Consider the following 24,211-nt stretch of genomic DNA (forward strand, 5'->3'; position numbering starts at 1 on the left):
AGAGCGAATTGCAACTCGCTTTCATTGGAAGAAGAGGTGGGATGCTCGTGAAGCCGAGTGGTGACAGACCACAGATATGATACCCAAACGCCGCGCTATGCCACGCAAAAGATACCCAGAAATTGATACTCACAGAACGAACACCCGGCGCACCTCGCTCTCCTTCCACAACTCGTCCGTCTTCCCCGCAACCGGATCCCGCACCCACCCCTTCTCCGTCCCGACCTTCTCATTAAACAGCCTCAGCCGCTCACTTCCATAGACCCGGCCATTCGGCAGCACCACCGGGTCGTTCTCCACGATGCTCTTCGTGTGGTGTGCATATGGCACGTTGCGAGCCAGCTCGTTGAGCTCGGTGCTGCAGATCGGACAGACGGTTGTGGTGGATGAGGAGGCATTTGCAGAGGACGATGTGTATGCGGAGTGGCAGGCCGGTGTTTTGAGCGCGGACAGGCCGGCGGAGAGGGCGATGTGGAGAAGAGGGCGGGGCGGGAGGGAGTACAGGTTGTGGTGGGTTGTGAGGAAGAGGGAGGCTAGGTGGGACCAGCGGGAGGGGGAGTAGAGAGACTGCACACTCATTAGCAAACATCCCTATGGCAATGGGGAAGGCAGAAGACTCACAGCATAAGGCTCCACCTCATCCCACGGCCTGTAAGCCAACAACCCCGCCGCCCTCCCCAGCAACTCAAAATCTCCACTCGCACTCAAATACTTCTTCGCATGTGCCCTCGCCTCAACCAACTTCTGCTCCCCACCTCCACCCCCAACACTAACCCCCTCCCTGCCAAACTCGCCTTCCATACCCGACACCCCGCTCTCATGCCCCTGCCTAACCATCTCAATATATTGCTGCAGCCTGAGCTCAAACTCCAGCATACTCCCTCCCTTCTTAAGCTCCTTGCCGTGCTCCTTGCACCACTCGAGCGCCAGCGCCGTGCTCATTCCCTCGCGTAGACTGCGCTCGATCTTGTGACATGATATGAAGGCGTCGACGTCGACGAGGTCTTCGATGCCTTTGGACTGCGCGAGGCAGGCGGCGCTGGAGGCGTAGCCTTCGCGCAGGAGGTAGTCGACCAGTAGCCGCGATAGACGGACGCGAGACCATTCGTCGTATTTGACGTCTACTAGGCTCTGAACATCGTGTAGGTCTTGCAGGTGTTGTAGTCGCGCTTTGGCGGCTTTGTGTAGTCGCGCCTCTTCCTCTTGTAGCGTTGATAGCTTGCGCTTCAGACCTTGCATCTTCGATATCATGGCATCGAGGGACTCGAGGGTTTGTGTGGGGTCCGCGGTTTTGGAGGCGCTCTTTGTGGTCGAGGAAAGGGTGGATGTGAGAGAGGTTGTGGAGTGTTCGATTAGGCGTTGGGCGTTCTTGAAGTTACGTCGTGAGAGCTCGTAGGGCATGCGCAGGAGGGGTTGGTCCTGGTATGCAAGTCAGTCTCAATGCACGGCAGTAGGGATAAGGGACGTACAAGCAGCAGATGCGACTCTGCGTTAAGCTTTGTGCTGTTGAGCTCCGCCATGGCGGCTAAGAGACGACTTTGAGACGTTTGGAAGCTGATGAACTGCTCTGACAGTGGTCCTATGGGCGTGGTATGTTACAGGAGCAGAGGAAACAGAGAGCGAAGGTGTGTGAGTGGTAGTGATAGCTCTGAGGACTGAATGATCGGAGCTCGTCACTGCCGGAGGTTTTGCGGGGAGATCGTCATGCCTGTGCCTGCCAACCGGCCCATGCCGAACAACATCACTCACAACCAAACCATGGAAGACATCATATACGTTTGTTTGTAATCATTCCTATTCTACGTGATATCATTTTGGTCGTAACCCAAATCTAAGAACTCCTCTAAGCCCAATGCATCGAAACGCGGTATCCAGTCGTCTCTACCCACGCAGAACAGACACTGAAGCTTGGTCGCGCTGAGCGGCCAGCCTACTGCAGGGGTATCATGAACCCTGCTCTAAGGCCATTACTTTTGCTTCGAGCCCGCATTCCGCAGCTCGGAAAACGCATGCAATCTGCGAAAACAATCTCATACAACGCTTAAGCAAGAACACCAGTGGAAGACATCTTCTTGCGAAGATGGTTCTTGTACTCGCCGATGGAGCCGTCCCACCTTCGGACAGTCTTGTGCTCGCAGACCATGATGTCCTTGGCGATCTTGTCGAGGAGACTGAAAAGAGTTAGCGGGTTGTTCAGTAATGAGTTCAAGAGGGGGGCGTACCGGAAGTCGTGGGAGACGACAACAACACCACCGCTGAAAGCGTTGATAGCATCAGCTAGGGAGTCGATGGTAGGGATATCGAGACCGTTGGTAGGCTCGTCGAGCAACAACATGTTGGGACCCTCAATAGCCAAAAGGGCGAAGACAATACGAGACTTTTGACCGTCGGACAGGGTAGCCATCTTCGAGGTCTGGGCATCACCAGTCATACCGAAGCGACCGAGCTGCTGGCGCCAGTACTGGTAGTCCTGGCTGATGTGTGAGAACTTGTCCTTGACGAAGTCAAGAGCGGACTTGGTAAGGTCGAGCTGCTCGGCAGAGTGCTGAGAATAGACACCGAGCTTCAAGTGAGTGTGACGCGAGACAACACCGCTTGAAGGGCTGAGCTTGCCAGTGAAGATGTTGAGCAGAGTCGACTTTCCAACACCGTTGGGTCCAACAAGAGCGGTACGAGAGTCCATGTCGACACCAAAATCGAGGTTCTCGTACAGGTTGTCCTCCGCGTTACCAGAGTAAGAGAAAGTGACGTCGTCGAGAGACAGCACAGGCGGGGGCAGCTTCTCGACATCAGCGAAGCGGAAGGAGAAGACCCTGTCGACCTGGACGGGTTCGATAAGACCATCTGCCTCCATCTTGTCGAGAATCTTCTGACGGGACTTGGCCTGCCTGACCAAGTTGGCGTATGTACCAGCGGAAGCAATGAACTTCTTGATGTGCTTGATCTCATCTTGCTGCTTCTCGTAGGCCTTGGTCTGGTTGACCTCCTGCTCGGAACGAGTCTTGTGGTAAGAATCGTAGTTACCTCCGTAGTAGAGGAGCTGCTTCTGACGCATGTCGATCATATTTGTGCAGACACCGTTCAGGAAATCCATGGAGTGAGAAACCAGGATAAGAGTGCGGTCCCACTTCTTCATGTACTCCTCCAACCACACACAGGCTTCCAAGTCCAAATGGGCAGTGGGGTCATCAAGCAGCAACAACGCAGGCTTAACGAACAGAGCCTTGGCGAGGGCAACACGCATACGCCAACCACCGGACATGTCCTTGGTCTTCTTCTGGATGGTCTTCTTATTGAAACCGAGACCAGTCAGGATGAGGGAGGCGCGAACGTGGAAAGTGGAGGGGTCCATGCTCTCTTGACGCTGTTTCACTGTAAGCTAGATGCTGTTAACGGATTGTGACCATCACATACCTCGTAGATGTCCTCAAGCTGGGGTGCCTCAGGGCCGTCCTTCTCAAGGATCTCCTCAGCGAGCTTCTCGAGACGAGCCAGCTCGTTCTCAGCCTCGCGGACGACCCATTCAAGGGCGCCCAACTCGGTCTTGGGGGCACCCTTGTTCAGCAGGTAGATGTCGATGTGCTCAGGGAAGGGGAACTCGCGGGCGTCGATGGCCTTGAGCAGAGTGGTCTTTCCGCAACCGTTCTCACCCAGAAGACCGTAGCGGCGTCCATATGTGACTTCAAGGGTGGTGTCGTTGAAGAGAACCTTTCCGTGGAACACGAGCGAAGCAGAGGTGATCTTGACGTCGCGAGACGCCTGGAGAGAGGCAAGGACACCAGTGGTGACACGGTCGGACAGACCGTGCTTGTCCTCCTGCATGGTGAGCTTGCGAACCTCCTCGTTGAGCTCAAGGTCCTCAGCAGCATCGCCGTTCACCGAGTTAGCCTTGGAGGCATTCTTGGAGGAGGCCTTGGAGGCGAGGGTCTTCTTGGGCTTGCCCTCGGCAGCGCGCTTTGCCTCACGGGCAGCCTTCGATGCGGAGACCATGTTGTAGTGTTGTGAAAGGAAGGGACGCGGGTGGTGGGGTGGAAGAGGAAAACTCGTCGAATTTCAAGATATGGCGGGGCAGACAGACCCACTCTCTTTATCGATACGATCAACGACAAAGAGCAAATGCTACACTCGAGAACAGAGAACGAGTGAATGTAGGGAGGAGGTGAGGAGGAAGAGTCGGTGTAAGAAAAGGGTAGGTATAGGCTTCTTCGGACAAGCCTTATTTGGAGAACCGTGTGAATGTGTCTAATTTTTCTTCGTTGGTCGTGGCGAAGCCTGACACCAGCCAATAAGCGCGGCAACAACTGCGCCATTGTCATCGGGCAGGTAAGGCTTTGGGCGTCTGCCGGCGCAAAGCCGGATGCGCTCACCACCTTACCGCAGAAGAAGTGCAGTGAAGCACTCCAAATGTTGACAACTGCGAAGAAAACTTCAATATGCTGCAATCTTTATCGTATCGCAAGACTACCGTGTCGAAGTCACAAGCATGACAATCAACCTACGTAGCTTATCCACTCTCCCTGCAAAGCCTCAAGTTCCATCGATATCACGGACGATGACAGGCCAACGACCAACTGCTGAAGAGTCTAAAGCTGGATCTCACATCTTTCACAGGTTTGAGAAGGTCGGAATTTCTCATCTTGGCCAGGCGTTGTGCTTCTTGGGTGGGCCTTGTCCACGACATGCAGTTGCGACAATGACGAACGACTCTGCAAGATGGTCACAACTGCAGTCAAGAGCAAAGTTGAACACTGTTGCACATTCCCGGATGGTCCAATGAGACGTTACACGTCACGTTGGATACACAGAGACGCCTCGGAGATCGTAAATGTTGTGCATTACCCTTATCTATGGCTTACCAATTAGGCATGGGCGGCGTGATAAGGTGGAAGATGTGGGACTACTCAAAGGATCACTTCCCACTGCGACTGCTTTCGCTATTGCTTCTTGCTCCTACGCTTCCTGATTGCACCATGGTAAACTCTGTGCTACTCCTTCCACCACTCGAGTCTGTGTCATCAACATTTTTTCCTTCCCGCTCTGCGTCCACCATCTTCCTCAATCTTTCCCGCAGCCTCTCCAGCAACTCTACTTCATCCTTGTTCAGGCTCAGCGCCTCTGGCAAGATAACTTCGGCTCCCGTGATCTCGATCTTCTCATATTGTTGGTCGTACTTCTGTTCTTCTTCGGTCTCTCTCCGCTCCAGGCCGCCTCTTGCATCAGGCACAGTCTCGAGGTCCTGCTTCTTTGCCCTTCTGATGTCTAGTGGCGTCCACCAATATACAGGAAACTGTCTCTGGATGTTGTTGAGGAAGAGACCCACGATGAGCATCAGCGTCGCTCCCCATGCAACGAGACCAACGAAATACCAACCCATTGCTGTGATTGCTGGTTCAGTAGCAGCGAGTACAGCAGACGCGCCGCCAGGTGGGTGAACGGTACCAGTCAGAAGCATTACAGCAGATGCGCATGCACATCCTATGGCGCCAGCTATCCACTTGATCTCCTCATACTCTGAGTGTAACTGGAAGAGCTTAGAGACGCCCACACCGATGATGGCGGAGAAGATATGACCGAGCAAAGCATTGCGCGGCTGTCCAAGGGGTGAGCGGACCGCATTGTACTCAAGGATTGCTGATGCACCCTACACAGGCCCATTAGGGAAGTACGACAACAATCAGCCTGCCTACTTACGAACGATGCGATAAATGCAGGTGGCGCATGCCGTTGTATGCTTTCAGTGTTGTTGAACACTGCTGCGACCACAGCCAACCCGCAGAACGCTCCCACTAGTGACCAGAACGCCCCCAGGACATTCCCAACGTCTTGCTTCTGCTCTTTTCGATACCCCAGAAACCTCGACACAGGTGTGGGTAGCTTGTGCAATGGCGAGGCGGGTATGACGCGGTTAAGGTACCGGTCAATGTCGAGGTGCCAGCTCTCGGCCTCCTTGAAGACACTCATCTTGAATCGCCTTCACAGCAAAAGGATCACAAACAACGAGTAAGGGAACACCTGATCTATAAACATGGAAATCAGGAACAAGAAGCAAGATGGAATCGAAACGCGCCTCTCCGCATTTCGAAGTGCGGCGGCCATCGCGCCATCTTTAGGTCTGGAGGATCACACACTTCATTCGGTCCTGAGCCAAGTCCAACCCCTCCTCCGGCTACCGAAACTACAAATTACACCAAAGAAAGCCAAAACTTCAGATTTGAAAGCGCTTTCTGACGCGACTGCGCACATGAGATGTTGCGGATGACGATCGAAGGGCCCTTCACGCGCAAGAGGCGCGCCTTTACGTAAAATTACGTACGACGAACCTTAATGCAACGTCCTTCTCCTCGGCTCCGCGGGTACAAATATATATACAACAGGAGATGTCGAAAACAACGACGGAACACGTTCTTGAAGGGTTCGCAGACCCTTGACAAATCTGACGGTCACACGGGCTGTTGCACTGGGGCAATAAAGTCTCCTCTACATTGTGGATGCATGATCCTCAGTGGTAGAAACTGAGAAAGCGTGTGCTCTGCCTGGGCAGGTGCAGGCTGAGCAGATCGTAGGGCTGCGACCACCGAAATCGCGCTCGTGGACCCAGCTTGATGTGCATTTGGCGGTGAGGCTGCAGGGCTGTCCAATATCCGGGGTAGCGAGCTCGCGATCGACGTCATCATCGTGAGCCGCAACCTCAGGCATGCGAAACCACAAACAGACAGTCATACAAGCGCAACGAGCGGACAAAAATTATTGCGAATATCACGCTTTGTTCGTTGAGGGTGATGAGCTAGCTATACTCTGGGATCCGTATTCCATTTGCACCTCGTACTTCAACATCTTTGAGAGCCTTTGAATTGCGTCGGAAGAGTACATGCGCCTGTCTGAAGACCGCCATGACCCTCGTATGAACGCCGTGATATACACTCCGCACCTAGACACCTTGTAAAACCTATCGTAACATCTGTACCACATGGAAGAGCCATTTACCTACTACGAACCACGGAACAAGAACTGCAAGTCCTCAGGACTCAGACGATCCATAGCGACCTTGTCGTTGTTGACGGTTCCAGCAATCATGGCTGCCTTCTTCTCTTGCAGCGCAACCATACGAGACTCGACACTGTCTTCGATACACAGACGAGTGATCACGCAAGGACGCTTCTGGCCGATGCGGTGGCATCGGTCGGCGGACTGCCATTCAGCAGCGGGGTTCCACCATCTAGAACACATTAGCGAAATGTATTGCAGGAGAAAAAATGGGAGACATACGGATCAACAATGAACACCCTCGACGCCTCCGTTAGGTTGAGCGCCACACCACCAGCCTTCAGTGATACGAGGAAGACCTCCACGTCCGGATTCGTCATGAAATGATCGATACTCTTCTGTCGCATAGCAGGCGTCATACTACCATCGAGCATGACCGTGTTGAAACCCGCGCGACGTAGACGCCATTCGATCAACTGCAGCATAGACGTAAACTGACTGAATACGATCGACTTGAGCGTCTGCTTCTTACTGCGCAGCTTGTACAGATCGTACACCAGCATCTCGATTTTGGTCGAGCTGGTCCAGTTCTCCATTTTGATGCGGTTGATTATAGACGTCTTCTTGACCGAGTCTTCGTCCTGCTCGAGCTCAGGCTGCTCGAAGTCGATGGTCAGAGCGATGTGGCAGCGCGGACAGTCGGCGTCGGTGCCAGATGCTTCGCATGTGTCCATGTAGTCTTTGACGCAAGCGCGGCAGAACTCGTGGCGGCAGTGGGAGCGGATGGCGTCTTCGGCGGGTTCGTCGCAGATGTTGCAGACGTAAACGTTTGAGCTTCCTTCTGCTGCGTTCTTTTTCAGGAGAAGATCAGGGTGGTTGGCGACTTGGCGCATTTGCATAATCAGACCGAAGATGTTGGCATAGTTATTGAGCATGACACCCTGGGCGACATAGGTGTCGAACTTGCGGTTGGAGTTTGACATGATCGAAGTTGAGAAGTCGCGCTCGACTTCGCTGAAGAACTCATTATGGATCACGACGTCCTTCATCGGCAGCTCCATGGAGTTGGTGTGGTCGCGCTTCATGCGGCGCAACATGATGCGAGCCGTGATCATGTGTAGTTTAGAAAGTGCCTGCTCGCGGAGGTCTACATCGTCACCAGTGATGGGGTTGAGTAGCTCCTGGTTGAACACCGAGATGTGCTCAGATGCACCGTGGTTGCAAGCAACGCACATGTGATCGTCGTCCGTAGCCCAATGTAGCTTCTCGCATTTGCAAGAACGACAGAAGTAGTCAGCGAATGGACGAACCTCAAGGAAACGCAAAAGGGAGAAGAACTCTCCAATGCGGTTCTGCACCGGAGTGCCTGACAAGCACCACTTGTAGGTGCCTGTGAGTGCGAAGCAAGCCTTTGCGACACCAGTGTTGCGGGACTTGATGCTGTGTGCTTCGTCAAGGATGAGACGGTGGAAGTGGATGGCGTGAAGTGGAGACGCCTCCTTGATGATGTCCTCTCCACGGCTCCAGCCCTTCATCTCCTTGCGGTGCAGAGACTCCAAGCTGTTGTAGGACACCATGATGACATCGAACTTCTTCAAGTCCTTGACGGTCATCTTCTTACACTTCGCGTTCGTGCCGTGGTAGACGAGAACGTTGAGCTTATTCTCGGTGTACTCTCGGATCTCGTTGGACCACTGCATCAGCGCGACTGGTGGCACACAAACGAGCGTAGGCGCCTTGGCGGGGTAGTCAGACATGATGAGCGAGACGGCTTGGATGGTTTTACCCATACCCATCTCGTCTCCAAGGAGACCGCCTCGGTACTGAGTCTGCTCTTGGCGGATCATCCAACTGAGGCCTTCAAGTTGGAATGGCTTCAACCGTCGGGTGATCGTCTTGGGTTGCTCTGCTCTCTCAACGGGTAGAACTGGAATCTTCTGGAGGTCGTCCCACATAGTGCGCAGCTTCGGGTGTTGCTGCTCTGCTCGCTCGCGGTTCATGGCGCGCTTCCGCTCCCACTTGTCCTCAATGTGTGCGTATCTCGCCATTCGTCTCCGCTTCTCGATCTTCTCGGCATGTGTAAGTAACTTCTTGCCTCGTGTACGCTTGAGTTCCTTTGCCGACACCTTCTTGAGGCGCGCGCTGGCTACCATCAACGGCTCTTCTTCACTATTGTCGACGGCTGAGCTTTCGATATCACTAATATCGATTGGCGAGCCGGCATCCTCTGGTTTGAACTCGTCCTCTTCCTCGGAATCCTCGAGGTCGCTAATGATATCGTCGAGGATGGCGTTACGGCTCGCGTTAGGTCGGCTGGAACGACTGCGACGGCGCGAGACCTCTTCGGTGGTCGTTTTACCCTTGCCCTTTCCAGTGTAGGTGGGTTCTAAGATCAACTCTTCGAGCAGCGAGTCTGCGTCGTCGTCGGTCTCGATGTCCGACCCCAGCCTCGCCTTCCCTTTACCCTTGCCCTTGTAGGGTGCGGGCTTCGCTCGTGATCGTGGTGCGTAGACGTCCGCAATCTCGTCCTCTTCGTCATGAACCTCCTCGATTCTCCGGCGCTTGCTGCGGTGTTCGTTTTCGTCCTCCTCTATCTGCATCTGCAGAGCAAGCTCAGCATCTAGACCCACCGCATTGATCTCCTCGTCCGTATCTTCAATGGTGGTGCGAGCTCGAGGTGTGACAGCCTTTCTCAGCCCACTCTTGCGAGCTGCGCCCTGATTGCGCCCAAAGGAGACAGCTGGGGTGTTCGATATGCTTGTACCGGGTGTATCATAGTCGGAGTTGTCGAGAGAGGGAGTCCCGTTCGAGGTTTCTGACTCCGCCTGCGGAGCAGTGGCTGGTGCAGTAGCCTGCTTGGTGCTCATGATGGGTATTGAAACCTGTTTCAGGATGCGCCGAACTTGTGCTGAAGACATAGTCGGCTCGATATCGAGAATATCATCGTCGTTGTCGGAGGAATTCGGCACGGCTGAGCGAGAAGTACGGTTGCGCTTCTTGCTCGAGGAAGGGTCTACTTGGTTGTTCATGAGCGAATCATCTCGAAGTAATGCTAGACGACGCTACAAATGATCTGCAGTGGCAGTTCAGTGCTAAGAAGGTGCCTGGTAACATACTGAGGACTTGGGCTGGTGTTATAGCAGCGACGTTGTCGTTCGCCACTCCAGCTGCTGACTTTCGAGTTGAACGCCGAAGCGCCATTGTAGTTGATAGTCAAAAGCTCAAGTGTAGGGTAAAAGTGTTGAGCAGGTGTGCAGCTCTTCAAAGAACGACTTGTGCTAGAAAAGATAGAGTGAAGACGAGGGAGAAACAATTGAAAGGTACAGCAACTCCCACAGAGTGAAGTGACAGTTGCACTAGGCCGTTGTTGGTGAATCAAGAGCGGCGATGCCCCTGGTCTGCGCGCGCCGAGTGATAGGCCGCGTCGAATCGATCGCCTCCGGTGGCGAATATTGGAGAACTTTGCAGATTTAAAGCACAAATCGGCTGCTGTGTGACAGGGGGGGGGGGGCTGAGAGAGCACGCAAGTTGCCGCAAATGGTATTGCAGGTCACTTTGATGGGCGGGGTGCTGCCTGGAGAAGACGCGTTGAGTGGTCTTGATTCAGTTAGCGTGAGCACGCGTTCACGTGATGCAGTTTGTCGTTCTCACATCGTTTTCAGCAAGCCTGTTCGATGCTTCTGCAGAGTTCCATTCTTATTTTGCTTGTACGGAAATTGAATCCCATTGACGTCTGCATCTGAGTCTTCTTCCCATTGCTCACGACTGGGTTGATCCTTCCGAATGCCCCTGGCCGCCCTTGCACTTGCCGCACCCTGGAGGTGCTCAGCAACGTGCAGTGCCAACGATACGTCGTCGCTTCCATCCGTACTCTGCAGTAGAAATCACGAAGCTCCCAGCAACTTGTTCTGATTTTGAACCAAGCCCTCATCTGAGTAGTAATCTTCCATACCGAACTTGGCGTCTCCGCGAAATATTTTAGCTTGTGCACACACAAGGCTCAGTCCGGGGGTACTCGCTGCGCTTTCAAGACTGCTTGCTGAGCAACTCTACCTCTACTTTGGTTGGACTCTCGACTACGCACTTCCAGCCCTTGTCGCCGCGGATACGTAGCAGCGTTGCTGAAGATGCAATGGATGCCAGTAGAGTCACGAAGCGTAGAAGATGGTGCCTGATTCGAATGACCTAAACGCCTAGCTCACGCGACCTCGAACCAGGATGGAACCGGCAGAATGGCTTGTCAGCCAATACTGAGAGGTCTTCGAGAAAGTATCCAACAGCTGTCTCCAAAATCTTGAGCGTCCAGACGTCAAAGTTCCGATTGATGGCAGCATGTGTATCCTTCCCGTTGCGGTTGCGGTTGTCGTAGAGTCGTCCCACATGTAGTAAGCGAACAAGCTCCGGCACACAGTGCATTGGGTCTTTAGTCTCGTCTCCTGAACCCGGGTGTCTTGAAATAGGAGGACAATTGGCCTTGTGGCAGACACGCCATGGCCTCGTCATGAAGAAACTTGTTCGCCCGGATGAGAGACAAGGGCAAACTCCAAGTTTCATAGTGTAGGAAGAAGGTGTTGTTCTCAAGAAGTGGCCGGAAAACTTGCTCGGAGAGGTACTCGTAGGCCATGCAGCGGATATTCTTCGGCAATGTCTCGAAAGGCAAGTAAGTTGCCGTACCTGACACGGGTGTCATTGGGGTGGTCCATTTTGCTTGCCGGTGGAGCTTGATCGGTCAGTTGACTCGAAGCCATCGTGAGTACCTCCAGGACAGTTCGAGGGGAGCTGTGGAGACAGAGGTGGAAGCAGGGTAGGGGAGGTAGATAAAGGTCTGAGGAGATCGAGAAGCGAGGTGAAAGCGAGATCAACAGTTGACCATTTGCAATGACAACCTTTACCTCACTCACGATTGATGTCTCTACTAACCTAGGGGTTTCGCCCGCTGATGCATACAGTTTCCTGAAATCAAATCCATGCTTCTGGGATATCCACAAGCGCCAGACGCCTTACAATGCACAACTACGCCGACTGTTGACATCCAATCGTAACATCGACCCGCAAGCTACACCGCGCTAATCTGACCGTTCCTTCTGCTCTCGATCTGATCTCTGAGCTGTACCAGATCTTGCTCTGTGGCTTCGAACTCAAGACCCTGCTTGACCCACTGCTCCGCCTCATCCAGCCTGCCCATCTCGAGCAAGCACTTTCCTCTCCTCCACCAGCCCTTAGCGTTTCCGACCCTTTTCATCTCGACGCTCGCCTCAGCGTCTACAGAGCCCTCGGCCCAGTTTTGCTGTGCCATGTTCGCCTGCGCGCGGTTGCTCAGCAAGCCAGAAACTTCCTCGCGCACCAGGCCAGATGGCTCCCAGTGCGGACGTTGAAGCGCCATGTCGATTGCGAGAGTGTATAACTTGACAGCGGCGGCGGGGTTGCCCTTGCGGAATTCGGCGTTACCAGATTCGCGCAGCTTGCCAATCTGTGCTGAGCGCTTGGGATTGACGGGGACAGGCGGTGGCGGTGTGCCTGTGGATGTTTCAACATTGAGGAGGCCACGGTGAAGTGCGTTCAGGGCAGCGAGCTCGGTGTTGAGGGCGTTGTTTGCGGGACCTGATGCGCTGACGGTACCTGTGGCATCGTCCATTTGCAGAGGCAAAAGTGTGAATGTATCGGCGGCTTCCATGATGGGTGCCAAGTTGCTGTCTTCGGCTTGGAGAGAGTGTATAGGTGTGGCTATGTTTTGCGCATTAGTTGTTGGTGTATGGATCCGGAGTAAGGACACTTGGTGACATTGAGTCGCGCCTTATCGATATGAAATGCACGTGCCTTTCGTTTCATTCCACCACACCCTTTGCTTCGTCCGTCTTTCATCTCATCTCATGTCATCTACGATCACCAGCCAGATGCCTCGCGGGGCACTACACCTACACTGTAGCTTGGTTCTCCAACAAGGATGGACATTGATGAGGGTCTCAGGAGAACACCGCACAAACAAATGTACATCTCATACATTCTAGTCCAAACCCTTTCGCGCCATGTTTCTCGCAATCGCAATGGCTGCTATACGATTAGATCAAGATCCCAAGCCTTTCCTTGCTCACAGTAAATACTCGCTCGAACGGATCTACTCATTACTGCTATCTCGTGTATATTGTTCTAGTTCTCTACTTTTGTTTCTTACTGTCGTTTCCCCGATCATTCGAGCACCATCTCTGCTCTACGTCGTACAATGTTGCAGCAAGGGGCCGCTGGTAGGATACGATGGAATACTGCGCTGATTTGCTATCTAGCTAGGAGAAGACGACTATATACCTGACCTGTAACACACTAGACTAGGGTAGTTTGCTACGGGTATAGCATTCCTTCAGTTGCGCAATCCGAAAACAGATATACAACACAGGAGTACTGACTTACCAGGGCAACGAACTTGAGGGCAGGACAGTAATCCCTACCTGTTTTGACGTTAATGGGACAGTAGGTCAAAGTGGCTGTGCTCCAGGAGCCGACAGGCCTGAGGCTGCCACAGTGAGAGGTGACAGGCTCCAATGACAGCGGAATGGTCTAGTAGTATCTGCGGCATCAACCTATCGTGACTGACGTTATTGTAGCGCTTCGGTCGCATAATCCGGGGCTGTATCTTTTAGTGGGTGCGAGCCGGATCGGATGCCGACAAACATGCTGAACGGTTCTTGGTGGCCCGTGTTCAGGAACACCAACTCACGTTGCGGGGACAGCAAATATCGCGAAGCACATACATGGCTGCGTAAGGAGAGAAGGAGAAAGGTACAGCAGTGCAAAAAATCTTTCGAGATGAATCGTTGCAAAGGCGAAGATGCACAATACGACTAAGCTTGTCTACCAAATATCAATAGGAAGTCGGGCTCGACTTACCGCATTCGGTAAACCATTTGCATTGCACCATCTCCATAGTTGCAGCGTATCATCGGTACCCCAACCGAAGCTCATACTGAATCCTATAACAATCTTGCATTACCCCAGATCTTTCAGAACTATCCCTCTGATCACTTTCGTCACTCCAAAGAAAGAGAACACCAGATTCCAACCCTCACTTCATCTTCCATCTTAGAAGCTCAATCTCAAAATGTCTGGCCCCCTCGTCCCGCTCACCGTCATCAAAGGCGCCGGTCACGAGTTCATTCCTCTTCCTCAGGGCGAGAACGCAACAGTCGCCGACTTCCACACGTAATGCTCGCCTCCTCTTCGTCCTCTTCACCATCTAACACCAACAGCATGCGCACACAAACCAAGGACACACCATCATACTTCACATCCGGCTTCTACAAGATCGAAGCCGGCCCCGCCAGGCCTGCGTACTACACCTTTGAGGAGACGAAGTACATCCTCAAGGGGCAGATCGACGTTCTGGACGTTGCTACAGGCGTCCAGCACCACCTCGTTCCTGGCGACTTTGCCTTCTTCCATGTTGGCTCCAAAGTCGAGTTCTCGACCAAGTCCGCTGGCCTCGCTTTCTACGCTGTTACAAGGCCGGTTAAGACGCCTCACCCGAACTTGAAGAACAGGGAGGAGGAGGAGGGCAGGAACAAGAGTTCGAAGTTGTAAAAAGTTGCTGTCTCGACCCGAAAAGTATCGAGGGCATAGATCATAGACTATGAGTAATGAAACACATACGAACTTTACGTATTGACCTCGTGATGTTTGAGGTGTCATTAGATGATGGTTTTGGTGGATGTATTGCATTCCCATCTCTACTATGGTGTCATTGTAGGCTATATTCGAGCCTATGGTTTGTTTGCATTTACTTGCCATCAGCCGTCTCGCAGTCATTGCGCATGTTTGAAGACGGAGACTCGAGCATCGACACATTTACTCCATCAAACCCCAGACCAAAGAGCCCATCGCGCTCAGCAAATCCGCTTCGCCGCCGACGAAGCTGTCCCGAATGCCTAGGATTGAGGTAGCTCTCTCGTCGTGCAGGGTGACGCTCTGGAAGCACAGGTGGAGAGGATGGCAACGTGATCGCTAACTGTAGATCGAAGTCGTGTGGTTCGGATAGTCGAAAGGTTGGTGAATCCGAGTAACGGTCGATGTCATCATCATGTGCGAGGTCGCCATGTGCGAGGGCCGGTGTAACTACCGGAGAGGACTCATCGCATACCCTAGGTGGGCTAGAAGTACGAGGTGGTGGTGTGTATGGTGCGTCCCACGCAGACATTGCGAGTGCAAGCTTAGCTGTGAGATCCTCGTTCGTAGCCAGTAGGTTGCGATTATCATGAGCCAAGCGTACGAGTGTCTCTTTCAGATCGTGGTTCTCGCGGAGCAAGTCCACTTGGGTGCCCTGCCCCAACGGCGAAGACGAAGACGAAGGAGAGTCTGTTCCAACCAACACCAATTCTGGCTCGTCAATGACGCCGTACCTGTCCATAGGCACCCCCCTCTCCAACTGCACGACCTCGAACAGGTAGTTCAGCTTGATACCATCCTTGGCCTCTTTAGGGAGCTGACCGCTTGTTGCAGCGGTAAGCAGCGGCTTCCCTTCTTTGACCTGCGCAATCCTTGGCCCAATGACAAGATGCAATAACCCCCTGACACGCCTCTGAATGGCTGCCTGCCAGACCTCAAACTGGCTATCCGGCGTGGGCTCCAGCCTTCCAACGAGTTGACTTGCAGCATTTAGCTTAGCCTGCACCTCAACCAACATCGGCAGTTTCGCCATGCGGGCCTGCTCTGCGCGCCGAATCGTTGTGGCCAGGATGCCGAATGCCATCTTCTTCGGAGAGGAGAATCTGACGAAAATCTCGTGCACGAGGGGCCGGTGGAGATGCAGGCGGTCGCAAATGCTGTCGAGGACTACGAGGTCGAGTCCGTACTCAGTACCTATGGCTTGTGTGTGTGACAAGAAAGTGCCGAGTACGATCCAGCCACGCGTATCGGTGGTGGTGAGCGGCGCGTACCATGTCTCCGGCGACGCTGGGAGGTCTACAACATCATAATACAGGAACCATAGTAGGAAGTCGCTGAGTCGTTGCGTAGTAATCGCATTAGCGAAGGACTTTGCTAACTTCGATATCTGGGGTCGAGCGGGTAGTCCGGCCGGCGTGAGGTCGACAGAAGAGCTCGATGGCGCAGTGAGCATCTCGAAGGCTGGTGTTGTGTCGGCGAAGGCGCCTTCGTAGAAAGCACGGATGCGACTAGATGCACGACTGAACATGGAGGGGCTGGAAGGGCGAGGTGCGGATCGCTGTGTTGAGGACGAACTCGGCACGTCTAACAACGTGGATGGCCGGCGCGTGACCGTGAATTTTCGGCGGAGGGATGACATGGTCGAAGAGTTGTCTCTTGGGTTGAGGGGATGGGCAATGTACAGGCGAGCTTGGTGCACGAAGGGGAAAAAAAAGGAAGTCATGTTGGTGGCATGTGCTCGCATTTCTCAGTGAAGGCCTCCCAGCGCGGCAGGTGGTGGCTTTCACTGTTGCTGAATGATGTCGTTGGGTACCCGCGTATCGTCTCTCCTGTATGCCGCTGTTTCGCCAAACGCCAGGAGATGCTTCACCGTACCCTCAATCCTCATGCGCCAACTGCTCATCCTCCTCAAACAACTTCGGCAGATAAATCTTCGTGTTCTCATATACCAAAAACGTCACAACCGTGGTCGGAATTACCCTCAACGTATTGGGCACTACGCCCTTATAAAACGCCAACAACCCCTCGTTCCTATACGTCTTCCTCAGCACATCCCACAGCCCATTGTACCTGCTCGCAGCCTCGTACTGCTGCATCCTGGCCCGAATAGGCTGGTACGGGTACGTGATGGCGCCAGCGAGCAGTTTGGACCCGCCGCTCATGTACATGTACTCCCAGTTGGAAAGCTTCTCTTGGCCGCCGAGATGGTTGCCGCGCCGTTTTTTCATGTTCTCGTAGATGGAGAATTGCACTGCGCCGTGCAGAACGCCCAAAGTGGAGGGAACGAAGCCCGCCCAGAGCCCTTTCAGGCCGCGGGTAGCGTAGACGTGGGAGAGACCGGCGCGCATGGTTTTGTAGGCGGCGGGGTGGTTGGCGCCTTTTTCGAGCATGCGCGTTTTCACGACCCAGATGGGGTTTGTGCAGAACCCTGTGCTGAGGCCAGCGATGATGCTGGCCGAGAAGAACTCGGCGCTCCCGAGGTGCTCACCCTCTGCTTTCCGCCTCTTGAGCAGCTCTTTCAGGTTGCCGTAGAACAGGAAGTACAGACCCCAACCTAAGCTGTTTCCCAGGAGATTAGGCCATAGGCCGCGGTAGAGGGCCTTGGCGCCACCTTCATCGCGTACAACACTGGAGAGGATGCGGAAGGAGTCGCCGAGGCGCGAGCGTGTGCTGGTGTTGAGCTGGAGCCGGTTCTTGAGCAGATCCAGAGGATGCGCGGCCAGGCATGACACCACACCCGCCGAAAACCCTGCTACACTCTCGACTACCGAGGCAGAGATGGTGGGTTTCGGCGTGCGAAGGGTGCCATTCGTTCCGTCCGCGTTGGGGTTTACCGGCGGAAGGGCGCGGGGCATGGCGGTGTCGAGGCCTTTGATCGTTGCGAGCGCATGCTGAGAGGAGGACGGAGATGCCAGGATAGTGACGGGAGGGGAATGTGTATGTGTTATGTCATGGTGTGTGTGTGCTGTGTGCTGGGATTGTGGAAGGAAGCGGGAGGGAGGAGCTATGGGCACAAATGCAGGGCTCAAAGGATCGGGACGTCATCCGCACACGGCCATCCCGCGGTCCGCCGACGCCGATACCGCCACCGTGACACAGCCACACCATGAGCGAAATGATAAATTAGTGTCCTGTATGCTGGCTGGTTGCTGCGCTGACCTGACTGCTTTTCCACTTCAACCATCATTCAATCATCATTCAAGCTCGATCAGCAACCCTCCCACTCTTGCAGCACGCAGCGTCGACAATGTAACACAGCAACACCACAGACCGAGATAGCAGACTTTGAAGGGGTGAATCGTATACTTTACTAACATGGATACCAAACAGCCACTTCAAAATCTACACGCCAGCGCCAAACTTCCCACCCTCACAGCACGCCGCCTCCCCCGGCCCCTTCCCCTGCGCCGCACTCGTCTCCTTCTCCCCAAATGCCAACTTACTAATCTGATCGACCAGCGTGCTCCCCTGCCTCACACCACTCGGCACACTGCAATAGCTCGGCGGGACATCCAAGCACGGGTTCCGCGTGAAGAAGTTCCTCGGCCGCAGCAGCAGCGTCATCGGCTCGGCCGGCATCACAGGGAAGTCTTCGGGGCTGGGGAAGTGAGTGATGCCGAATGTGTGCCACAGCACGACGTCGGTGTTTTCGAGCGACGCGGTGGGGTTGGCGGCGATCCAGTCCGGTATGCCCTGGGAGGGCTCGCCGGAGGTTTGGGGGACGTGGCGGCCGGCGGGGTGGATTTGGGCGTCGTCATCTGGGAGAGTGAGTCGATACGAGATCGCTGTGAGAGTAAGGAAAGTAGACTTACACTTTGTAACGTGCACAGCATGCCTTGCAAAGCCCGCACGCTTCCACACCAAACCCCCTGGCTTCGGCAACAGCTCCGGCACCTCTCTGCTCACAAGCTTGTAACTTGCGGGCTTCTTACTATACGGGTTAATCTTGCTCTCATTGCACATATCCCACGTTCTGCTCGTTGCGCCGTTGTAGTCCGTCGCGGCTTGCCCAGGGGTACTGAGCTTAGTCTTCTTCGCGTAGAACGCGTTCCCGTACTTGTTCTCTGCACTACCAACTTCGCCGTCGCCGCGCGCTGCGTCGACCATGAAGACGGTGTTGTTCGGTCCGTCGATGTTCGGGTCGATGCGCAGACAGAAGAGATGCTGGTGGTTGTGTGCGTTGACGCCGGGGTAGACTTCTGTGCCCCAGCCCTTGAGGTCTTCGCCGGGAAGCATGGCGTATGTGTTCAGGATACCGGTGAGCTTGATTTCGAGCTGGATGGTGCCGTCGAGGTGGAAGACCCAGTAGACGCAGTACTCGTAGTTTGCTGCAGTGAAGATGTGCGAGATGATCAGCTTGCGAGCGCGGGTTACTGTTACGCTGTCGTCGCGGAAGTCGGTGTGCTTGAACAGAATACCGGCATCTTCTTCGTGGATGCAGATAGCATTCTTGATCGTCGTAGCCTGTCCAGCGCGGTTGACGAACGCCGCATCCATGTAGTGAATCGCGCCCTTGCAATCACATCCCAGGCTCAGCGAGTTCGTCATATATCCACCTCCATACTCTCCAAGATCAAAGGCGTGCTTGCGCTGGTGAGGATGATCTGGGTTCCCATACGGCACCACCATCTCCGCGAGTGACAGTCGCCAGAATGTATCCCTCACTGTGCCCTTGTCATTGAATGTAATGTTGCTCAGAACCATGCCCTCGCGGTAGTTGAACCCGACGTGCAACTTCCAGTTCGCCCAGCTGATATACCTCCCATCCATCTTGAAGCTTACGCCTTCCGGCTGCGTGATGTGAATTGGCTTCAGATCGCTCCTGAACCCGCCCTCTTTCTCGATCGCGGCTGCATGGTAGTTGTTCGGCGCCGCCTTGTTCAGCGGCCTTCGTACCGGTGGGATGTCGATGTGGACGATCTCCTGAGTATCCGAGTTGTAGATTGGGCAAAAGTCGAGCGGAAAGCTGTACTGGCTGTCATCCACATGCGGGCGGTAGTACATCAAAGCCTGCTGAAGTCGCACATTCGTGCCGAACCGTTCATCGTAGCCAATGGTCCAGGGATCGCAGTAGACCTTGTGCATATCCTCTGGTGGGATGCCGAGAATACCGCACTGCTCGATGACCTTGGGGTCTTTACGTACGACAGTCTCAACGATCTGTAGATCTTCCATGGTGATGAGCGGTTGCACGCCCTCTGTCAACTCCCAGCTCAAGATCTTGCTTTCGGTCAAGTCGACGTGTGCATCAAACACCTTGCTTCCGCGTCCAATACACACCACATCCGCGACACGGTGCGGTCTGGGGGCAACTTCTGGTGCTTTGATCCATGCCATCATCTCCGCCTTGCGCGGCTCCCATAGCGTAACGGCATTGAAAAAGACATCGGAATGCTCTTTGCGGACGAGTGCTACCGCGGCCTCGATCTCAAGCTCCGAGAGAGGATCAAATGGGTGTGGTTGTGCGACTTTGCCCGTGAGGTGTGAAGCAGCTTGCTTGAGGCGGTCAAGAGCCATGATGCACAACTGAGTTCAATTGAATCCAAGAAAAGAGACCGGGGACGAGAGAGGAGGTGGTCAACTGACGTTACTCCTCAAGGCAGGGTCTAGGAGGGGTATATATGTACGTCTTTCATGTCAAGCATTTCCTCTCGGCTCCTCTGCGCCTTCTCGACTATTGGTAGATTTGCAGCGCAGGACCCAGTCGCGGAAGTCTACCATGCTTTCAATTCAAACCAATGGACGTAGTTTCTCTCAGCTACTGTTGCCTTCTTATCGCACCTGATAACGCGTGAACAGCGCAAACTCGCTCCTGATGCGGTTAGAGTCGTGATTAGCGAGACGCGGCCTCCCCACTTCTCCATGCATTGCTTGTGAGTTTGCTCCTCTTCCAGATGCTGGGCAATTCCTGGTTCCGCGGTGCCACAGAGAGTGATGTTCCGCGTGCGGCAACGTGAGAGGGTACCGAAAGTGTAAGGTATAGGCGAGCGGTCGTAAAGCAACGCAGATGCCGATGTCGGAGTTGTGGAGACCTCGAGGACGATATATTGTACGAAAGGGACATGAAGTTTTGGATTGAGAGAAGGTATGACCGGCAATGTTTGCTACGGACGTATCGTATGCTACACATTCAGGTAGGGAAAGACCTCTGCTTTATGGGTCCTGGCAGCTTTCGAATTGCCTCAAACCTGCGCATCGGAGGACTACCGAAGCAAGAAGCGATGCGATGGTCGCATGAGGACCTCCACGACAGCAGTCGTCGAGTATCAAATGTGTGGCTCTCCTGCTTTGGCCCACTTGTGCGCCGCTATTCCCTCAAACAGAAAGGGACCCTTCGCCCCAGACAACGTTCATCTCTTCTGATGAAGTTGGGATGAACCGCCGCATGTTGGACATCTTCTCGTGCAGTTCAGAAGTCACTCTTTCCTCAATGTCCAGGCAGTCTTTGTAATAGGGCCCATAGAAATTCGACAGGCAGTCCAGCCCGATATCTCCAATCCTCTGAGGGTCAGATAACGCCACTTGTGGGAGCACAAGAACTGCCACAGACCAAAAGGGAGGTGCTCGAGCCTCGATGTAGGCAGCGCATCTGTAGATGAAATTGCTGGGTTGGAATTCTTCGAGGGATCCTTGCTCGACGGCACAGCCTTGCAAGTAGGGACGGGTAGTCGTACTGCTCCGGCGACGTTGCGACGGATGATGTCTCGTTGCCGGTCGGTGTACATAGCCAGAGTCGATCCGGCACTCACACGAGCCGGGCTTAGACTGGGTGCGTCGATGATGCGGCGGAGAGGCTTTGCGGGGATGGAGCTCAACTTTTGATGGAAGATATCGCGGCTCTTGTCGTTGATTTTTCGGCAAGTAGCACGCAATGCCACCGGGAGACTTGACAACAAGCGTGATTCTGGAAGGTGTGCAAAGGGGCTGCGGTGGTAATGTGCTCTTGAACAACGTAGGGGAGCACTTGCGTCTTTCAAGAGGAGTTGGGTCAGCGGTAGTGTGGTCTCTGATCGTGATGGAGAGGCACTCGTAGATCATAATGCGTATCTCGGCAGGAAGATTGAGGAAGCGGAAGGTCCGTACGGCCATGCTGGAATAGAGACTTCCAACAGCAGTGATTCGCAACGGACGTGGGAACGCGAGGAGGACGGAAAACAGAGTGTTGGACGGCTTCCACGGGGCATTAGAGTAGGTCATGTTCGTTTGTACTGCGAGGCTGGGGCGTGCTGTGTATGCAGCCAGCCGTGTATCAGGCTGAGCGGCCATGGCAACAGTTGCTACATTGTGTTTGCGTAAGACTGACTGCAGGCACCCGGATTGAGAGGTCCACTGTGGATGGTCTGAAGCTGTAGGAGAGGATGTTTGGGTGAGAGGTATTGCGCCTGCACCTTACCGTCTCCCATGGTGCCTTCCGGTAATTCGCCTATCTGCGTTTGCCGTGTCGTGCACAGAAGCCAAGCCAAGATGGCCCGACACCATGGAACACGGCCAGGCTTGTGTGGAGCTTTCATGAAATTCGACTTGTCCATGCCACGGTCCTTCACCGCCTCGGCTTCCCCTTCCCCTTCCCACCCTTCCCGCCCCGACTCCCCGGCCCCCCTGTAATGCTCCTAACGTCCTTCCTACTCAGACTCAACGTCCCGCCTCTAAACTTGCCAATACTCGGTCCTCCCACACCCCTCTCCCTCTTCTTGTCCTTGTCCTTGGTAGCTTCTCTCTTCTCCTTCTCCAGAATGATTCCAGCCTCTCGTGCCTCGTGCCGCCTCTTCTCCTCGGACGACCGCGCCTTCTGCGCCATGTGTTTCCGCTGCGCCATGGGCATCTTCTTCTGTGTGAAAACGCTGCCTTTTGCGCCAAGGGACTGCAGATGCAGGTCTGTGGATTTGTGGCGCGCGGCGCCGGAGGTTGTAAGGGTGGGAGTGGAGGCGCCGGATGAGGAGGCGGAGAGGAGATGGGAGTCGCGCAGCAGCCGCTGGAGGGCGAGGTCGTTCTTGAGGTTTGCGCTTTCGCCGGTATCGTCGGCGTCGGCGGTCTTCTTCTCGCCGACGATCCTGCCGCGAGCGGGCGCGGCGGTTGTGGGCGGTTTGGAGGACATGAAGGCGCGTTTTGCGGCTTTGGAGGCTTCTTCGTCCGAGTCGTATGTAGCGTCTTTGTATTCGATTACTTCGACCTTGTTTGAGACGTCGTCGCTGAGGCCTGACCAGTCGGACTCGTCGTCGTCGTCTTCCGCGTCTTCCGCGTCTTCCGCGTCTTCTTCGGTCGCGGGCGCTTCCTTCGTCTCTGGCTTCTTGGGCTCCACGTCCAGCGGCTTGAACTTTTTCTCGAATGCGCGCCGGAACAGCGCCTGCATATCCTCATTGTCCGACCCTGACGACGGCGACGGCGCTGGCGACGGCCTCTCGAGCTCCTCACGCGTCACGCGCTTCCGTTTCCCGAGCTGTGGCGCCATTGTGGGTTTGATGTGTCGCGTCTAGAATTCCAGTCGCGCCTACAAAAGTTCCTCCAAAAGTCTACGCTAGCCAAGCCTCTCGGACTTCCGTGCCATTTCACCCCTCCCCCGCACCGTCACCAACTATCCCACACACTCACACCCACAATGACAAAGTTCCGCCCCTGCATAGATCTGCACGCCGGCAGCGTCAAGCAAATCGTCGGCGGCACGCTGTCCACCTCGACGCCCTCCAATCTGAAAACAAACTGGACCTCCGAACACCCCTCCGCCTACTACGCCGCGCTGTACAAAGAACATGGCCTCGCAGGCGCGCACGTGATAATGCTCGGGCCCGGCAACGACGCTGCGGCACAGGAAGCGCTCGAAGCGTGGAGAGGCGGTATGCAAGTCGGCGGCGGGATCAATGAGGGGAATGCGCGCGAGTGGATTGAGAGGGGTGCTGAGAGAGTGCGTCCAACCCCCCCCCCCCCTTCTCACGCTTTTAGACACACCCTCGTCAACGAGCGAGCTGGCGAATGTCAAGGGGAAGGAGAGCTGATTGAGCGCAGTAGGTCATCATAACATCCTACCTCTTCCCCAACTCAATCTTCAGCATGGACCGCCTGCGCGCCGTCCTCTCCACGCTGGACAACGACAAGAACAAGCTCGTCATTGATCTGTCGTGTCGACGGAAAGGGGACAAGTGGTTCGTTGCGACGAACAAATGGCAGACTATCACAGACTTCGAACTCAACCAAGGTAACACACACAGACCCCCTTCACTTCGTCCATGTCAGCCAGAGGCCAATGAAATGCAGAGTCGATACAGCTCCTCGAACCCCACTGCTCCGAGTTTCTCATCCACGCCGCCGACGTCGAAGGCCTACAGCGCGGCATCGACCACGAGCTAGTCACGAGGCTGGCCGAGTGGTGCAGCATTCCCGTCACATACGCAGGCGGAGGACGGTCGATTGCGGATCTGGAGCTCGTGAAGGAGCTGAGCAACGGCAAGGTGGATCTGACGATTGGCAGTGCGTTGGATGTTTTTGGGGGCTCGGGTGTCAGGTTTGAAGAGTGTGTTGCGTGGAATAGGAAGCAGACATAGCGTGGTTGGAGTCAGACTCGGTTGTGGAGAAGAGGGAA

At 54.6% G+C, this 24,211-nt stretch overlaps 10 protein-coding genes across 10 annotated transcripts; 2 read left to right on the top strand and 8 right to left on the bottom strand.

The window, feature by feature from the left end:
* Nucleotides 1–14: 14 nt before the first annotated feature.
* Nucleotides 15–1,645, bottom strand: BU25DRAFT_450958 (protein FYV10). Its single transcript, XM_033709725.1, has 3 exons — nt 1,470–1,645; nt 622–1,419; nt 15–567 (listed from the first exon to the last, which is right to left on the bottom strand). The coding sequence occupies exons 1-3, from the start codon at nt 1,518–1,520 to the stop codon at nt 130–132; spliced, it is 1,287 nt and encodes a 428-aa protein (XP_033558200.1). The 5' UTR covers nt 1,521–1,645; the 3' UTR covers nt 15–129.
* Nucleotides 1,646–1,776: 131 nt separating this feature from the next.
* On the bottom strand, nt 1,777–4,222 carry BU25DRAFT_450959 (ATP-binding cassette sub-family F member 3). The gene is made up of 3 exons (XM_033709726.1): nt 3,415–4,222; nt 2,223–3,364; nt 1,777–2,171 (listed from the first exon to the last, which is right to left on the bottom strand). Exons 1-3 carry the CDS (start codon nt 3,988–3,990, stop codon nt 2,042–2,044), a joined length of 1,848 nt encoding a protein of 615 aa, XP_033558201.1. The 5' UTR covers nt 3,991–4,222; the 3' UTR covers nt 1,777–2,041.
* Nucleotides 4,223–4,816: 594 nt separating this feature from the next.
* BU25DRAFT_413893 (uncharacterized protein) lies at nt 4,817–6,326 on the bottom strand. Its single transcript, XM_033707152.1, has 2 exons — nt 5,692–6,326; nt 4,817–5,641 (listed from the first exon to the last, which is right to left on the bottom strand). Exons 1-2 carry the CDS (start codon nt 5,959–5,961, stop codon nt 4,910–4,912), a joined length of 1,002 nt encoding a protein of 333 aa, XP_033558202.1. The 5' UTR covers nt 5,962–6,326; the 3' UTR covers nt 4,817–4,909.
* Nucleotides 6,327–6,756: 430 nt separating this feature from the next.
* Nucleotides 6,757–10,476, bottom strand: BU25DRAFT_413894 (uncharacterized protein). The gene is made up of 3 exons (XM_033707153.1): nt 10,101–10,476; nt 7,267–10,000; nt 6,757–7,216 (listed from the first exon to the last, which is right to left on the bottom strand). The coding sequence occupies exons 1-3, from the start codon at nt 10,183–10,185 to the stop codon at nt 6,988–6,990; spliced, it is 3,048 nt and encodes a 1,015-aa protein (XP_033558203.1). The 5' UTR covers nt 10,186–10,476; the 3' UTR covers nt 6,757–6,987.
* Nucleotides 10,477–11,826: 1,350 nt separating this feature from the next.
* On the bottom strand, nt 11,827–12,739 carry BU25DRAFT_413896 (uncharacterized protein). The gene has a single exon (XM_033707154.1). It carries the CDS (start codon nt 12,656–12,658, stop codon nt 12,041–12,043), a length of 618 nt encoding a protein of 205 aa, XP_033558204.1. The 5' UTR covers nt 12,659–12,739; the 3' UTR covers nt 11,827–12,040.
* Nucleotides 12,740–14,077: 1,338 nt separating this feature from the next.
* Nucleotides 14,078–14,556, top strand: BU25DRAFT_348803 (uncharacterized protein; the record flags this gene model as incomplete). The annotated part of the gene is made up of 2 exons (XM_033703218.1): nt 14,078–14,178; nt 14,226–14,556. The coding sequence occupies 2 exons, from the start codon at nt 14,078–14,080 to the stop codon at nt 14,554–14,556; spliced, it is 432 nt and encodes a 143-aa protein (XP_033558205.1).
* An 802-nt stretch (nt 14,557–15,358) lies between these two features.
* Nucleotides 15,359–16,090, bottom strand: BU25DRAFT_348845 (uncharacterized protein; the record flags this gene model as incomplete). The annotated part of the gene is made up of 1 exon (XM_033703221.1): nt 15,359–16,090. A coding segment is annotated over one exon (732 nt), but the record flags the coding sequence as incomplete, so codon positions are not given.
* Nucleotides 16,091–16,514: 424 nt separating this feature from the next.
* On the bottom strand, nt 16,515–20,154 carry BU25DRAFT_348966 (uncharacterized protein; the record flags this gene model as incomplete). The annotated part of the gene is made up of 3 exons (XM_033703227.1): nt 16,515–17,609; nt 17,986–18,395; nt 18,450–20,154. The coding sequence occupies 3 exons, from the start codon at nt 20,152–20,154 to the stop codon at nt 16,515–16,517; spliced, it is 3,210 nt and encodes a 1,069-aa protein (XP_033558207.1).
* Nucleotides 20,155–22,040: 1,886 nt separating this feature from the next.
* Nucleotides 22,041–23,480, bottom strand: BU25DRAFT_165716 (uncharacterized protein). Its single transcript, XM_033700774.1, has one exon. The coding sequence runs from the start codon at nt 23,084–23,086 to the stop codon at nt 22,178–22,180; it is 909 nt and encodes a 302-aa protein (XP_033558208.1). The 5' UTR covers nt 23,087–23,480; the 3' UTR covers nt 22,041–22,177.
* BU25DRAFT_477100 (Phosphoribosylformimino-5-aminoimidazole carboxamide ribotide isomerase) lies at nt 23,234–24,173 on the top strand (the record flags this gene model as incomplete). Its single annotated transcript, XM_033710965.1, has 3 exons — nt 23,234–23,536; nt 23,641–23,827; nt 23,887–24,173. 3 exons carry the CDS (start codon nt 23,234–23,236, stop codon nt 24,171–24,173), a joined length of 777 nt encoding a protein of 258 aa, XP_033558209.1.
* Nucleotides 24,174–24,211: the final 38 nt, after the last annotated feature.

Source organism: Macroventuria anomochaeta (genome assembly GCF_010093625.1).
Source record: "Macroventuria anomochaeta strain CBS 525.71 unplaced genomic scaffold BU25scaffold_33, whole genome shotgun sequence".
Taxonomy (NCBI): Eukaryota; Fungi; Ascomycota; class Dothideomycetes; order Pleosporales; family Didymellaceae; genus Macroventuria; species Macroventuria anomochaeta.

Excerpts from the sequence above, each read along its gene's own strand:
- BU25DRAFT_450958 (XM_033709725.1), bottom strand. The coding sequence starts at position 1,520 with ATGGCGGAGCTCAACAGCACAAAGCTTAACGCAGAGTCGCATCTGCTG. Across the intron at positions 1,420-1,469 it reads CAGAGTCGCATCTGCTGCTT|GACCAACCCCTCCTGCGCAT; the intron begins GTACGTCCCTTA and ends CTTGCATACCAG. Across the intron at positions 568-621 it reads ATGAGGTGGAGCCTTATGCT|TCTCTCTACTCCCCCTCCCG; the intron begins GTGAGTCTTCTG and ends ATGAGTGTGCAG.
- BU25DRAFT_165716 (XM_033700774.1), bottom strand. The coding sequence starts at position 23,086 with ATGGCGCCACAGCTCGGGAAACGGAAGCGCGTGACGCGTGAGGAGCTC.
- BU25DRAFT_450959 (XM_033709726.1), bottom strand. The coding sequence starts at position 3,990 with ATGGTCTCCGCATCGAAGGCTGCCCGTGAGGCAAAGCGCGCTGCCGAG. Across the intron at positions 3,365-3,414 it reads AGCTTGAGGACATCTACGAG|CGTCAAGAGAGCATGGACCC; the intron begins GTATGTGATGGT and ends ACAGTGAAACAG. Across the intron at positions 2,172-2,222 it reads GTCGTCTCCCACGACTTCCG|TCTCCTCGACAAGATCGCCA; the intron begins GTACGCCCCCCT and ends AACTCTTTTCAG.
- BU25DRAFT_413894 (XM_033707153.1), bottom strand. The coding sequence starts at position 10,185 with ATGGCGCTTCGGCGTTCAACTCGAAAGTCAGCAGCTGGAGTGGCGAAC. Across the intron at positions 10,001-10,100 it reads AACACCAGCCCAAGTCCTCA|TAGACCCTTCCTCGAGCAAG; the intron begins GTATGTTACCAG and ends TGAACAACCAAG. Across the intron at positions 7,217-7,266 it reads AGGGTGTTCATTGTTGATCC|ATGGTGGAACCCCGCTGCTG; the intron begins GTATGTCTCCCA and ends AATGTGTTCTAG.
- BU25DRAFT_413893 (XM_033707152.1), bottom strand. The coding sequence starts at position 5,961 with ATGAGTGTCTTCAAGGAGGCCGAGAGCTGGCACCTCGACATTGACCGG. Across the intron at positions 5,642-5,691 it reads CTGCATTTATCGCATCGTTC|GGTGCATCAGCAATCCTTGA; the intron begins GTAAGTAGGCAG and ends GGGCCTGTGTAG.
- BU25DRAFT_413896 (XM_033707154.1), bottom strand. The coding sequence starts at position 12,658 with ATGGAAGCCGCCGATACATTCACACTTTTGCCTCTGCAAATGGACGAT.